Below are 13,539 nucleotides of genomic sequence, written 5' to 3'. Positions count from 1 at the left end.
ACAAAGGCAACCATTTACTCCATTTGTGTGGTTGAGCACTGATAAAACATCTCAAATAACACTCCACTTGCTGATTTACTCGCTCAGTCTGCCCATCTGTTTCAGGATGATTTGCTATACTCATATTCAATTGAGTCCCTGTTTTTGCAACTAACAATTTCCAGAATTGACTAGTAAAAAGTGGATCTCTATCAGATATGATCACACTAGGCAGACCATGCAACTTGTAAACATTATCCAAGAACACCTCAGCCACCTCCTGAGCATTGAAAGGGTGTTTGAGTGGAATAAAATGACCATATTTAGAAAATTTGTCAATCACCACTAAAATGCAGTTGTACTGAGATGACTGGGGAAGACCATTAATAAAATCCATAGACACAGTATCCCAGGCTTTATGTGGAACTGGCAAGGGAGATAACAAGCCAGGATAAGGAACTCTTTCAGGTTTAGCTTTCTGACATATCACACAAGACTGCACCTGTGTTAAGATGAACTTCTTCATTCCAGACCAAGTGAACGGAGCATGAATCCTTTTGTATGTCACTGGAAAACCTGAATGACCCCCCAAAGGGCTATCATGAAAAGCATAGAAAATTTTCTGATGTAATGCAGGAACAGGCCAACCCAAATACTCTGCTTATATTTCAGAATACCATTAACCAAACTGTAGGGTGGCTTAGAAGCTGGTTGCACAGCTAGTTGTTGCATAATTGTCAGGGCTCGTTCATCATGTTTATAACTGTCAATAATTTCAACTAACCATGTGGGTTGGCTACTGGAAATGGAAAACAACTGAGAACCATCATGAGGTCTCCTGGACAGAGCATCGGCTGCACTATTTGCTGTACCTTGTTTGTACTGAATCTGATAATGCAATCCAAGAAGTTTAGTAAGACACTTCTGCTGCCAGATTGTATGCAATCTTTGATCCTGCAAATGAGCCAAACTTCTTTGATTAGTTTTAATAGTGAACTGCTGAACTTGCAAATAAGGCCTCCACTTATCCACTGCCAATAAAATAGCCAAATATTCTTTCTCATATACTAACAGGGCCCTATTCTTGGGTCCCAAAGTTTTACTAACAAATGCCAGTGGGTGTCCCTGTTGCATCAGCACTGCACCAATACCATATTCACAAGCATCAGTCTCAATCATAAAGGGCTTACTAAAATCTGGTAAGGCCAATACAGGAGCAGACACTAGAGCATGCTTAAGTGTGACAAAAGCCTCCTCTGTAACACTGGTCCATACAAAAGGAACTCCGTTCTTAAGCAAATCAGTTAAAGGCCTTGCAATAATCCCATAATGTTTAATGCATTTTCTATAATAACCACTCAAACCAAGAAAACCCCTCACTTCCTTCACATTTTTTGGAGTAGGCCATTGCTGAACAACCACTATCTTATCAGGGTCAGTGGAAACCCCTTCTGCAGAAATAACATGCCCTAGATATGCTATCTTGGGCTGAGCAAAGTCACATTTAGACATCTTAACCTTCCACTGCTCCTTATGCAAAATAGATAGCACCTCATCCAAATGTTTCCAGTGTTCTTCCAATGTCTTACAGAATACCAGAATATCATCAAAGAAAACCAAGGCAAACTTCCTCAAGACTGGAGACAGATCAAAATTCATTTGCCCTTGAAATGATCCAGGTGCTCCTGTCAGACCCATGCCCATCACAGTAAATTCATAATGTCCATTATGAGTTTGAAATGCAGTCTTATATTCCTCTCCTGGTGCTAATCTGATCTGATAATATCCAGCTTTCAAGTCCGGCTTAGAAAACCAACAGGCTCCTGCAAGTTCATCCAAAAGTTCATCTATTACAGGCACTGGATATTTCCCTTTTTCGGTGATAGCATTGAGTTGTCTATAATCAACTACCATCCTCCAAGTTCCTTCTTCTTTCTTTTTAACTAACAACACAGGAGAAGAAAAAACACTGTTACTATGCCTAATCATCCCTGAATCCAGCAGCTCTTTAATCTGTTTTTCCAACTCATCTTTCAGATGTGGAGCAATCCTGTAGGGCCTAACGGACACTGGTCTGGCTCCAGGAATCAATGGAATAGTGTGATCCTTAAGTCTTCTAGGAGGTAGTGTAGTTGGATTTTCAAACACTACAGCATGCTTATCCAGCAAAACTTGCAACTCTGGCTGAACAACTTTCTGTTCCACAGGTCTAATCAGAGAGACAGAAAACACTGTAACTGCTACATCCTCAGGTAACAGCCCTTGCAATGTAACTGTATCTCCTTGATAGTAAAAGGACATCCACTTTTGAACCCAATCAACCTGCAAAGGACTGTGCTGAGCAAGCCAATCCAGGCCTATAATTCCATCATAACTGGCTAGGGGAAGTAATCGAAAACTAGTAGCAAATTCCACCTGACCACAACTCCAGGAGCAGGATTTTAAAACAGAATCGCATCACAATGTACCTCCTCCAGCTACAGATACTGTCACAGGTTCATGTGTTTGAACATTTGTCAATTTGTGTTGCAAGCTGCTGCCAATGAAAGAATGCGTACTGCCTGAATCAACAAGAAAGATAAGTTCCATGCCTTGCAACTCAATCAACAACTGCAAAGTGGGCGCATTAGATTGTTTCCCTACAGCAGCAGCAGACAATTGCATACTATAGTCATACATCTGGTCCTGAATACTGCTATCACTGGATATTGTTTCTGCCGATTGAATGTGATCAATAAGCTCCTGCACTATGCGCAACTGGACTGACGACTTGCATATATGATCCTTCGACCATTTCTCACCACAAACAAAGCACAATCCCTTGGACTTACGATAATTCCTCAAGGCAGACCACTTATCTTTAGTCTGACTTGGTTTCTGAACTTCAACACTTCGTTTGTCTTCAGAAGTGCGATGTTTATACGGTGGCAATGGCAATGGCATTGGCCCTGATCTAGCAGCAGGGACATGATTAATGGGAGTAATGCCTTCACCTAACTCCTCATGCAACAACGCTAAATCATACGCTGCATCCAAATCGCGTGGTTTCTGCAGAGCTACAGCGACACGGACACCAGGTTTAAGTCCATCCAGGAATCTAGTTGTATAGTGCAGGGAATTGGGCGCCTCTTCATACGCAGATAGTTGATCATACAAATCAGCAAAGCGCTCCACATAATCTGCTACAGTTGAGGTCTGAGCTATTTTGAACAACTTACGGAGTAATGTCTGATGTTGATTACGCCCAAAACGGTTCTGCAGACTCTGACAAAATTCAGACCAACTTGCCTGCGGCTGTCGACGTTGCATCGATTCCAACCAACGAGTAGCAGCACCCTCAAATTGAGCTGTTGCCAGAGAAATCCATCGGTGAGCCGGTGTACACCACAACCTGAACTGATCTTCACACCACGTTTGCCACAGACGCGGATTGGCACCATCAAATCCCGGCAATTCCAGGCGAGCACCAAACGCAAACGAATCAGCAGCATCAAAGGAACTCGACTCACGACCCAGAGAAGGACGGAACGAAAAATTGGACTCGCGCGCACCTCTGATCGGAGGAGGGACATAAGTATTATGCGCCTTCCCCCGGTAATCGTTGTCGAAGCCGAGGGAATCAGTCGGGCCACCGCCGCGACCATTCCCAGCCACACGCGACGGAGACGGATCTTCCTGCGGAGGAGTACTCCCCTTCAACTGGTCGTCGCGGAGCTGCTCCATCTCCATCAACAACTCGTCTCGGACCCCGTCCACGCGCGACGAGAGCAAGCCGTCGAGGTTCGAGGTATTCATCGAGATCAGCTTCTCCATGGCCTTGAGGAGATCCGCACCTTGGTCACGGAAGCGCTTGTCGAGGTCGATCGCGAGATCCGCCCGCAGAAGCTCGTAGACACCGCGCCCATCCTCCGACAGCTTTTCCATCGCCGCCGATTTCGCCACCGCATCTCGTGATGATGCTGGGGAAGCGCCAGGACCTCCGGCTCTGATACCAAGTGTAAGAGTCGCGATCAATCTAAGCGTGGAAGCTAGGGTTCATGGCGGAATGGGGAAAATTCGATGGCGTGTTTATCCTCCCAACCTCCCTCTGTACTACAACTATTACAATCGGCCGAAGCCGCCGTCCGTCCAAAGCCAATCCATCCGAATGTTACAAGGGTATTTAAACTACAGCCATTCCGGGCCGGCGTGCCATTTGGGCTTCGTCTTCACCCGAGTGGGCCGCACCGCAGGCCCACGAGAAGTTTTGAACTCTGCCGCTTCTTCTCTGCTTGTCGGATGATGAATAGTGTCGTCACCTGTTGTCGCTGTTGCCAGATCATCTGAAGCGCTACCCGGTGTGCTGACAGTTTGACTTTCGACAAATCCAATGTGCAGAGTAAAAAGGACCGGAGGGAGTACATCTGTGACTGGATTCGATGGAACTGGAGCAGAGCAGACATCGGAAATATGGAACGAGATATGTCGCGGGCGGCTGAGGCTATCTGAACTTGGTTGTTCTGTCAAAAACTTGAAACATTAACTGATGTGTTATACTGATGCAAAGATATTTCACCGCTCGCCGTGGTCGCATCCGCTCTGCGCCAAATGTAGGCAGCTGCCAGATTAGTTAGACACAGACATGGCAACGGTTCGGACGCCCGCAATCCCCTTCCTCGGTTTGTCTCTGAACGGACCAATGCAGGACCGCGTTGAATGACAAAACACGTCCGGATCGTGTCTCGTATGGTCCGGATGGTTGAGGGTGGTTTGAGGGTCGGCGTTGAAGATCCCCTAAACGACCAACTACTGGTTCTAAAGGTTTGTTGCATAAATTACCATTTATTGGTGTGATTCATTGCAGTTAGCTCTAATCCATCATTTGATTCGGTTGAGATGAATTCTGAGACTAGTCACAGTGGGGAGTAACTTAGAGTAGTAACATGCATATGTTACTAGTCTATGTTACTACCTCCACAGTGGGTAGTAACATATGTGTTGTGTCATGCATCACTTCATTTATTAGGTTGTAGACTCATCTTTTTTTTCATATGTGTGATGTTATTGTAACTAGCTATGTTATCACATGCCTCTCTTTCTTCATTAATTACATGCCATCTATGTTACTCCCACTGTGGGTAGTCTGATGAATCGGCCCCACCTGTAAGTACATGCATGACAAAAAGAGGATCACATAAGTCATCCAACCGAGATGAGCTAAAAAATTTCAAGACCCGTGTTGGCGCATGTATGATTTTCTTACCACTTATCCATTTTCTCAAAGCCTTAAAATTTGAACCAAAAAATTGAATTCCAGAATTCAATAGCCAATGGGTACATTTCGAGAATCTTGTGAATTTTGTCAATTGGATCATACATGTACCAAGTATTGATCTGGGGCAATTGCAACTCATTTGCACCAGATTTTGGTATGTATCTGTGCTAGCATTAAATCTTTAGAATCAACATGAACATGATCTTAATCTCGTGATTGGAACATATAAATAGTGTGGAAGTGGATATTGACCAGATTCAACTCAGGCCATTACCCATGTCTGCGGGTGTCAGGGTGGACAGCGGAGATGTAGATGGCAGTAGGGTTACCGTTGGCACCATGTGGTGGCTGGCGATGGTAAACGACGTTCATCTCCTTTAGAACCTTATTAGCATCGGGTGTTAGAGAAGGACACGGCCTCCCGTATGAGATCGTTAATTTTCAATGGGCGGGGTCATTTTTCTTTTATACTACTGTATGTGCTAGGGAGGTGGGACCAAGATCAAGTCGTTGGTTTAGTGCCCCTGATCCATGGGATGTCTAGCTCTGCCATTTTCAACCAAAGATCAACCTCATCGATTGGTAGTTTTAGTTGGCCGACTAATGTGGTTAGTTTTTATTATTGCCATGTGTGCACTTTACAAAGTGGGACCGACCTGGGAAGAATCATGTCAACCGAGTCAAGTGATAGACTAGAGCTAACATGTTTTGTGTAACAAGCCTGTATAGCAGGTGTTCTGCGCAAAACCAACCTTAATAGTTTGTGGTTTGTGAAATTTTCAGTAAGTACTATACCACCTCATGGGTTGAAGCGCGTTCAAAATTAAACACGAGAGCCATGAGCTGCGATGACCATGTGTTCATGAGCCGCTTTGGTCTCAAAGGCCGTGTTCTCCTCGGAGTATGATCTTGGCCGCCATTAATTAGCGTTAACAAAGCGCATTGTGCTGCGAGTAATTAACATGTATTGGTTCAAGACTCCAAACTGGAGTAGTACTATATGTTCATAGTATATGTTTTTTGAATACCACTTACCACCGAAAGAATTAAGCTATCAAATCATGGAATAAATCCAAGAAAAAGTGACCGCCCATGCCAAATATATGAGTTAAACCCGGGCTGACTGTTTTCACCACAAGTAACTTAACCGACTGAGCTACGCTCAATCCGCACCATATATTCATACATTTTTTAGGGTCTCTTTCTTGAGTATGGCGTTTTCGATCTCGGCCTCCATGTAGGCCGAATTTTTGAAAAAATCAAATTCAAAATTTTTCGGTTTCAAAAACCCTGAAAATATTTGTACAAGTAAACAAGGATGTGAGTTTGTGTAAAGTCTCAGGATGAAATACATTGAAATGTGATCTGTACAAAAAAGAAGAAGATAAATTCATGGTCTAGGAAGATGAATATAGTATCATCTGTTAATTTGAAAAGTTGCTTTTCTTTCTCCCCACGCAAGGTGGTTAGGGAAAGCCTTCCTCCCCTCAATCTCCCCGGCGAGCTTGTGGGTTCGCCTCCGCTTCACCTACCGCTCCGGAGGCTGATGGCGGGGAGGGGATTTCTGGTGCCTCGTCTCCGGTTAGTAGATATATAGGGTTTTAATTCTCGCTGGGGCAGTGTTTGGACAGATGACGACGCTTCTTATTCGGATTCTTCTCAAGTTCGTCCGCTGGGACTGATTAGATGGAGCTCTTGTGTAGATTCCTGCCAGCTCCTCGGGACGGCGAGGTTAGTGTTTCTCGTTGTGCGTACGCAACGGCGATATTTGGTGTCAAATTCTTCAGATCAATTCAGTGGGGATGACTGTGGCTCCGAGGCAGTGGTCCTTAGGGGCACATGCACGAAGACTTACCGGCTGTCATCGACAAGGTTAGGCCGGCTCCCGTATGAGAGCAGCGTGTCAGCGGCTTGTTCTGGCTACGGCAATGGTCATTCAGTGGTCCATGGACCTCGATGTATTTTTATTATGTTTGAGGTGTTTTGTACTTTCGATGAATCTTTATAATAGATCTAATCTTTTGACAACAAAAGCCTTTGATTTATTTACTTTTGCGCAACCCTCATTTCAACATATTTCTCCAGAAAATTTATACACTTGTGCCTTATGCCTTCATATATGTCTATATTTTTTTAGAATTTCTTAAAATATAAAATATGGATTTTCACGGATTTTGAATTTTGCATTTGAAGGCCTCCATGTAGCTCAGCCTCCAAAAGCAATTTCCGCTCTTTCTTCTTCTTTTGTCTGGATAAATAGGAACGCAAATAATTACCACGAGATGGACATGCATGCACTTGCCATCCCTTTGCTTGCTCCCCCCTTTCATAAAGATAATAAAAATAAACTGTCTTCGTCTGTGGTTGAAGATGCAGACAGCTCAATGTATACTTGATTTTTATGAACTGAAAAGTATATCCTTGATATTTTTAGCTCGGTGATTCACGATCCAATAAGTGGGTTCGTTGGCGAGCAACGATGTCGCGGTTAATGGCTAGCTAGCTTAGCTAGCCAGACGCCATTCCAACCGATCACAGATATAGGTGCTTGCTAATTTCACCTTTTCCTTTGTCAGCTGCATGGTGGAATTCCATTTCCGAAGTGAACGGTAGCCCACTGCCCGGAGCCTGAGATGACACGGTTCCATCTTGACAAGGAGTTCGGCTACGTCATGGCAGGTTAGCTGAAAAACACTTACTCCCTCTCCCACTGTAAAGAAATAGTGATCTAAACGCTCTTATATTTCTTTACTTAAGAAGTACTATACAGAGCTCAGATACGTCGATTGCAATTTCTTTCACACGTACGAAAACTAGAAATGATCAGTTGCAACGCGTCGAATCTAACTAAGGTTTGTAGCTTTTCTTTTGTCAGCGATCGATGTGATCCTTGAAGTTTGTCGGCATGCAAGTTCGGCAGCATTCGTCAGCATGCAATACATGGCGTTCAGTTTGGTAGTACTAGTCAGCATCATCACCGTTTCATTGAACACGTACGTACTGTAGAACAAGTAGTGAGTGGTGACACATATTTGCAAACACGAATAGCTATACCCTACCTCCCCGTAACATTAACAATAAAAGTAAGAGCCATGGCATATATTCAGCATGAAATTGGCAAACACTCGTTTCAAGTGTTTGAAGAATTGGGCCGGGCGATCTAATAATAGTTTCTGTTGTGCGTAGGAGCAAGTGACCTAATTCTCCTAGCTTGTCGTTGTAGACTCATTTGGTATGATGTACACTCAGCAAGCACGATGGACCGATTAATGTATGTGCGTGCTCGTGGTGGCCACGGGCGCGCAATACCGGAGGAAAAAGAAGATGTGGCTGCATGTACGCACTAGCCATGGCGGCATGAAAGCTGGAAATCCCAGCACCGGGGGAGAAAAAGAAGAAGACCGGCATGCCCACAGACAACCCTCGTGCCTCCCTGAAGTTCACTATAAAAACACGGCAGGGCAGCGTGTGTCCTCCACACTACTGCTGCCTGCCACTGCACAATACCATCACTGCCATCTCCATCCATCTCACTAGCTGCCAGTCGCCATGGCCGTGAACAACACCAAGCTGGCTGCTGTGGCGGACGCCGAGAACCCGGCTGTGGTGTGCTGCGACGCCGACGACTCCGAGTCGTCCATCGACTTCGCCGGGCGCGCCAACTGGCTGCGCGCGGCGGTGCTGGGCGCCAACGACGGGCTGGTCTCCACGGCCTCCCTCATGCTCGGCGTCAGCGCCGTCAAGCCCGAGGCGCGGGCCATGGTCGTGTCCGGGTTCGCGGGACTACTGGCCGGGGCATTCAGCATGGCCATCGGAGAGTACGTGTCCGTCTGCTCCCAGCGCGACGTGGAGATCGCGGAGCTGGACCAGGCCGGAAAGCGTGGCGGCGACGAGGAGAAGGCACTGCCAAGCCCGGCACAGGCCGCCGCGGCCTCAGCGCTGGCTTTCTCCGTCGGGGCGCTCCTACCGCTGCTGGCCGCCGGGTTCATCGTGGGCTACAACCTGCGGGTCGCCGTGGTGGTCGTCGTGGCGACGTTGGCGCTGGCCGCGTTCGGATGCGTGGGCGCCGTGCTGGGGCGGGCCCCCGTGGCGAGGTCGTGCGCGCGGGTGGTGGTGGGCGGACTGGCCGCCATGGCCGTCACCTTTGGGTTCATGAGGCTCTTCCGAGCCAGCGGCGTATGAGAAACTGACATGGACACATGGTCTTGGTCGCCGTCCTCGCGTGCGTAGGTCATGTGCGGGCATCGTCCATACTCTTCTCGGAATAAAGTACCCAGTACTAGCCACCGTACTTGCACCTACGGCTGACTTATTTTCTTCCTTGTAATAGTAATCAAACGGCAAATGAAAACGTTTAAACTCGTACTATAGATAACAGTTTCGCAGGTGTAGTATTATTCCTCTTCGGCCCCCCTGATTTCAACCGGGGGTGGGGCCCTCCCCTTATTTTCTGTAATGAAAACATGACACCTAATCAGTTATGTTAATTACGTAGAAATCCTTACGTATGTGTAGCATTATCCCCCCCCCCCCCAATGCCAAGAACATACGCCTCAAGCAACCCACCTCGTGTATCGGCCTCACCGTCACTTGGCGTGCTTCCTGCAACAATGAAGTTGTGACGTCTTGTGGTGGAGGTTAGAGCAACTCTAGTAGAGATGTCATACTGGCAGCTTTTGTAACATGTATAAAGCGCATTGCAAAATAATATAAAGGTTGTCGAGGCGATGCGCAAACTCAGAACCATCACTACCAATCTACAATTCCTTTCAAATAGGATGCATCTCTCACTGGATCTATAGATTCTTCCTCAATTATCCCTAATTCAAAAGAACACACTTGGTTCATAGCACACATTCAAAAACACCGATCTCATTCCTATAATAGTAGCGCAAAATTAGTCACATCACGGCTTACGTTCATAGAATTGCTAATTAATTAAACTAATAAAATAACCTAGTACTAAGTTTCTCCACCACCACATCATACAAGTCCCAAAAGGGGACCAACGGTCCAGCCGCTTCTCCTCGTCCCCGAAACTGAAGATGACCGGGCGCTCCTTCCACTGTGCCATGTACGATGAAGTGGTGGATTGGGGGTGGACAAGACAGGAATGGGAGGCACTTGAGGGAGGAACGGATAAGGGAGAGAAGAGATGCACCGGTATAAGACACCATGGGCTCCATTAGAAGGGTAGTTGGGAAGGTGGCAGACAGCCATCAAGGGACGCTTTTATACACGATTGTTGGCCTGCTCACATGCCACCTAGCCTCACAAACAAGCTAGGAGATGGTGATGCGTGGTGACCATCTGACGGGCTGCCACAGGAATCCGAGGAGGCAGCCACAGTCATTTATTTGCCATGCGGTTGAAGGCCCCCCCCCCCCCCCCCCCCCCCCCCCGCAATCGATGGTGCATGCTTGGTCGTGTTGCTTCAAATCCTACATATAGCCCGAGGAGGAAGAGATGAAACTTTCCTCACATACTGTCAGTTGGGTTTGGAGCGAGCTGCAAACATGGCTTCCACAACCTCCATATTTGGAGGCTATGTGGTCGTTTTAGGAGTGAGATCCATAACATATGGCTATCACGGCAACATATGGTGACTTTCTAGAGTGCCATTTTGTGTGACGACGGACATACTAGCGGTTATTATAGTGATCGACCACATATGGAGCATCTGCTAGAGTTACTCTTAATGCTTATCTAGGTCCAATCTAGGAGGCCGCCCCTAGCCCTAGGAGATTTTATTTGACTACCTTTAATTGATGGCATGTATAACAAGTGAAAATCATCCCAAATCTTGACGGTAGCTCGCAGTCTATCATCCCTCCAAGATTTTTCCCATGCGCCTAGGGGTGGACATATAAACCGATGACCGAAGTACCGACCCGAAATAACCGGGACCGAACCCGAACGCACGGAAACCGATTCGTTCGCTCGTAACTTCGGTCAGCCAATCTGGAGAACCGAACTTTCTTCGGTTGATTCGGGTGCATGTATCAAGTAACCGAACACACCGAAGTACCGAAGCAATTTTCAACTCACGAGAAATCTACGTAGCCCACGGCCCACAGCCCAACTACTGAACCTGGATAGAGCGAGTCGTACATTCACATCAGCAGCATCTCGAGCCCTAAACGCTCGACCGCGCCCTAGCCGCCGCCCGCGAGTGTCTGTGCCTCGACCACCGCAACCTAGTCGCCACTGCCTTTGACTTCTATCCATCCCTGCGTCCGGCGGCGGCGGCGGCTCCACTTCCACCTCTCATCCATGTCCCTCTGCTTATATCCATCCCCGGTATGACGGCGTCAGTGCTGCTGCTCATGGAGGCGAGGCGGCGACCATCTCTCTTCGACCTACCGAGCGCAGATCCGTGCTGCAGATCTTCGATTTTTGATTCTGTTTTTGCGCACGGATCTGAGGATTTGATTTTTGATTCGATTTTTGCCACAACTGATCTTTGTCGCTGTCATATTTCCTCTATCTTCGTTGCCTGCTCAGTTTTGTTTTCGTCAGTTGTTCGGTCTCAACCGAGACCCGAACCGAAGCATCGGTACACCGAACTCTCGGTTAGTATTTTTATAGGAAACCGATCGGTCTGCCAAATCTCAAAACCGAAATTCATTAAAACCCGAAGCACCGAACCGTTCGGTTCGGGGGAACCGAACGCCCAGCCCTACATGCGCCGCCATTGCGCCTCTCTCCTTGCCCCCCCCCTCCCCCGCGCCCTCCATGTTTCCACAAGTACATCAATGATTATCCAGTTGGCACCCTATTTCATAGTATGCCTAGCATGTATCTAGTCCTTCGATAGCGTGATGCGGGAGGCTATATCTACCTCCTTTTGGTGGTGTTGTCGTGGCTGCCTCTGTATACAAGGCCGTCGAGTGTTGTGGATTACTCATGATGCGTTATAGGTGTGCCTGCCTCTGATCCAGGCCACCAGTGTCAATTGTTTCTGAAGCAACGGGCATTCTCATCGGTTTTCGTGAAACAAACCACCCACAACATTAGTGTGGACAATACATGCACATTTCCGGGTGGGTAAAATCTAGGATGGGATATATCCTGAAACTTTAGGCCAGATCCATTTTTGGATCACTTTTTCGGGTTAATCCGACCTTCTTTCACATGCATTTTTAATGGCTATACTGCGTAAGAAAGATGAGATTATCTCGAAGTCTCTACAAAGGTGTTTCTTTTTAACAATGTCAATTGTTTTCTTAGGAATCCGAAAAAAGTGTTTCCTTAGGAAGCGGTTTCACTGTTTCTAATGCAACTGGAAAGTAAATACTCTCTCAACCTTAGTTCAAAACGGTGACACTTATTTTGAATCGGAGGGAGTAGTATTTTCGAGTCCATACTAAGAACCACCTAATCTGAGCGTTAAAGTTCATGCAAGTTTAATTGAACGAACTAATCTTCATTGAATGACTATTGTGTTTCTCTTAAAATATTTCAGCAATTGTGGTAGTATACACAAATTATTTGGTACGATCTCAATAAAATTCGAACAGAAAATTTGGTTCCATGACCAAAATGATAACCGAAATGGCTAAAATTCAACGAAACCCAGTGATTCGAATGTAGCTAAAAAATTCTGAAACTGAAATTTAAAACCATTTGTAGCATGTAGGAGCAAGCAAGCGCAGAGCTGAAAATATAGAATGAGACGAGAAATGAATAATTTTAACCTTTATCTTTCATCAGTAGATGGGATAAATTAGTATATATGACGCGCTTTCTCCCGCGACTTCGGTCAGTAGTCCTTTCACTTTTGACAAAAGTGTCGGAGCCAATTTTGCGGAGAGTACCCTAAACCCCCAAACTGCTCGGATTCCATCTCTGTCTATGGATGAAATGTTTCATTTTCTTTTCATAATTTCTATTATTTGAATTCTTGTAATTATTATTGTTATATGTATATGCTTACTTTTTCTTAATATGGATATTTTCCGTTCCTTTCTATTTTAGCTGATTTTTCGTGGTCTATATCACATGCGAGTTAATGACTATAAGGAACCAACGACCAAATTATCGCTAGTCATTGTAAACGCCTTGCATATGATGTACACTCAGCAAGCACAATGCATCGATTTATGTAGGTGTGTGCTCGTGGTGGCCACGGGCGCGCAATACCAGAGGAAAAGATGTGGCGGCGTGTATGCACTAGCCATAGCGGCATGAAAGGTCAAAAAGAAGACCGGCAATGCCCACAGCAACACACGAACACAAGGCACGACCCTCATGGCTCCTCAAATTCACTATAAAACCACGCCAGGGGAGCGTGTGTTCGCCACACT

The 13,539-nt window shown here is 46.2% G+C and overlaps 1 protein-coding gene across 1 annotated transcript; it reads left to right on the top strand.

Annotated features, from left to right (window-relative positions):
- The first annotated feature begins 8,725 nt into the window (after positions 1–8,725).
- Positions 8,726–9,738, top strand: LOC125533958 (vacuolar iron transporter homolog 5-like). The gene has a single exon (XM_048697277.1). The coding sequence runs from the start codon at positions 8,783–8,785 to the stop codon at positions 9,413–9,415; it is 633 nt and encodes a 210-aa protein (XP_048553234.1). The 5' UTR covers positions 8,726–8,782; the 3' UTR covers positions 9,416–9,738.
- The last annotated feature ends 3,801 nt before the right edge of the window (positions 9,739–13,539 follow it).

Source organism: Triticum urartu, chromosome 2, assembly GCF_003073215.2.
Source record: "Triticum urartu cultivar G1812 chromosome 2, Tu2.1, whole genome shotgun sequence".
Classification (NCBI taxonomy): Eukaryota; Viridiplantae; Streptophyta; class Magnoliopsida; order Poales; family Poaceae; genus Triticum; species Triticum urartu.
This window is presented reverse-complemented; position numbering and strand designations above follow the sequence as displayed.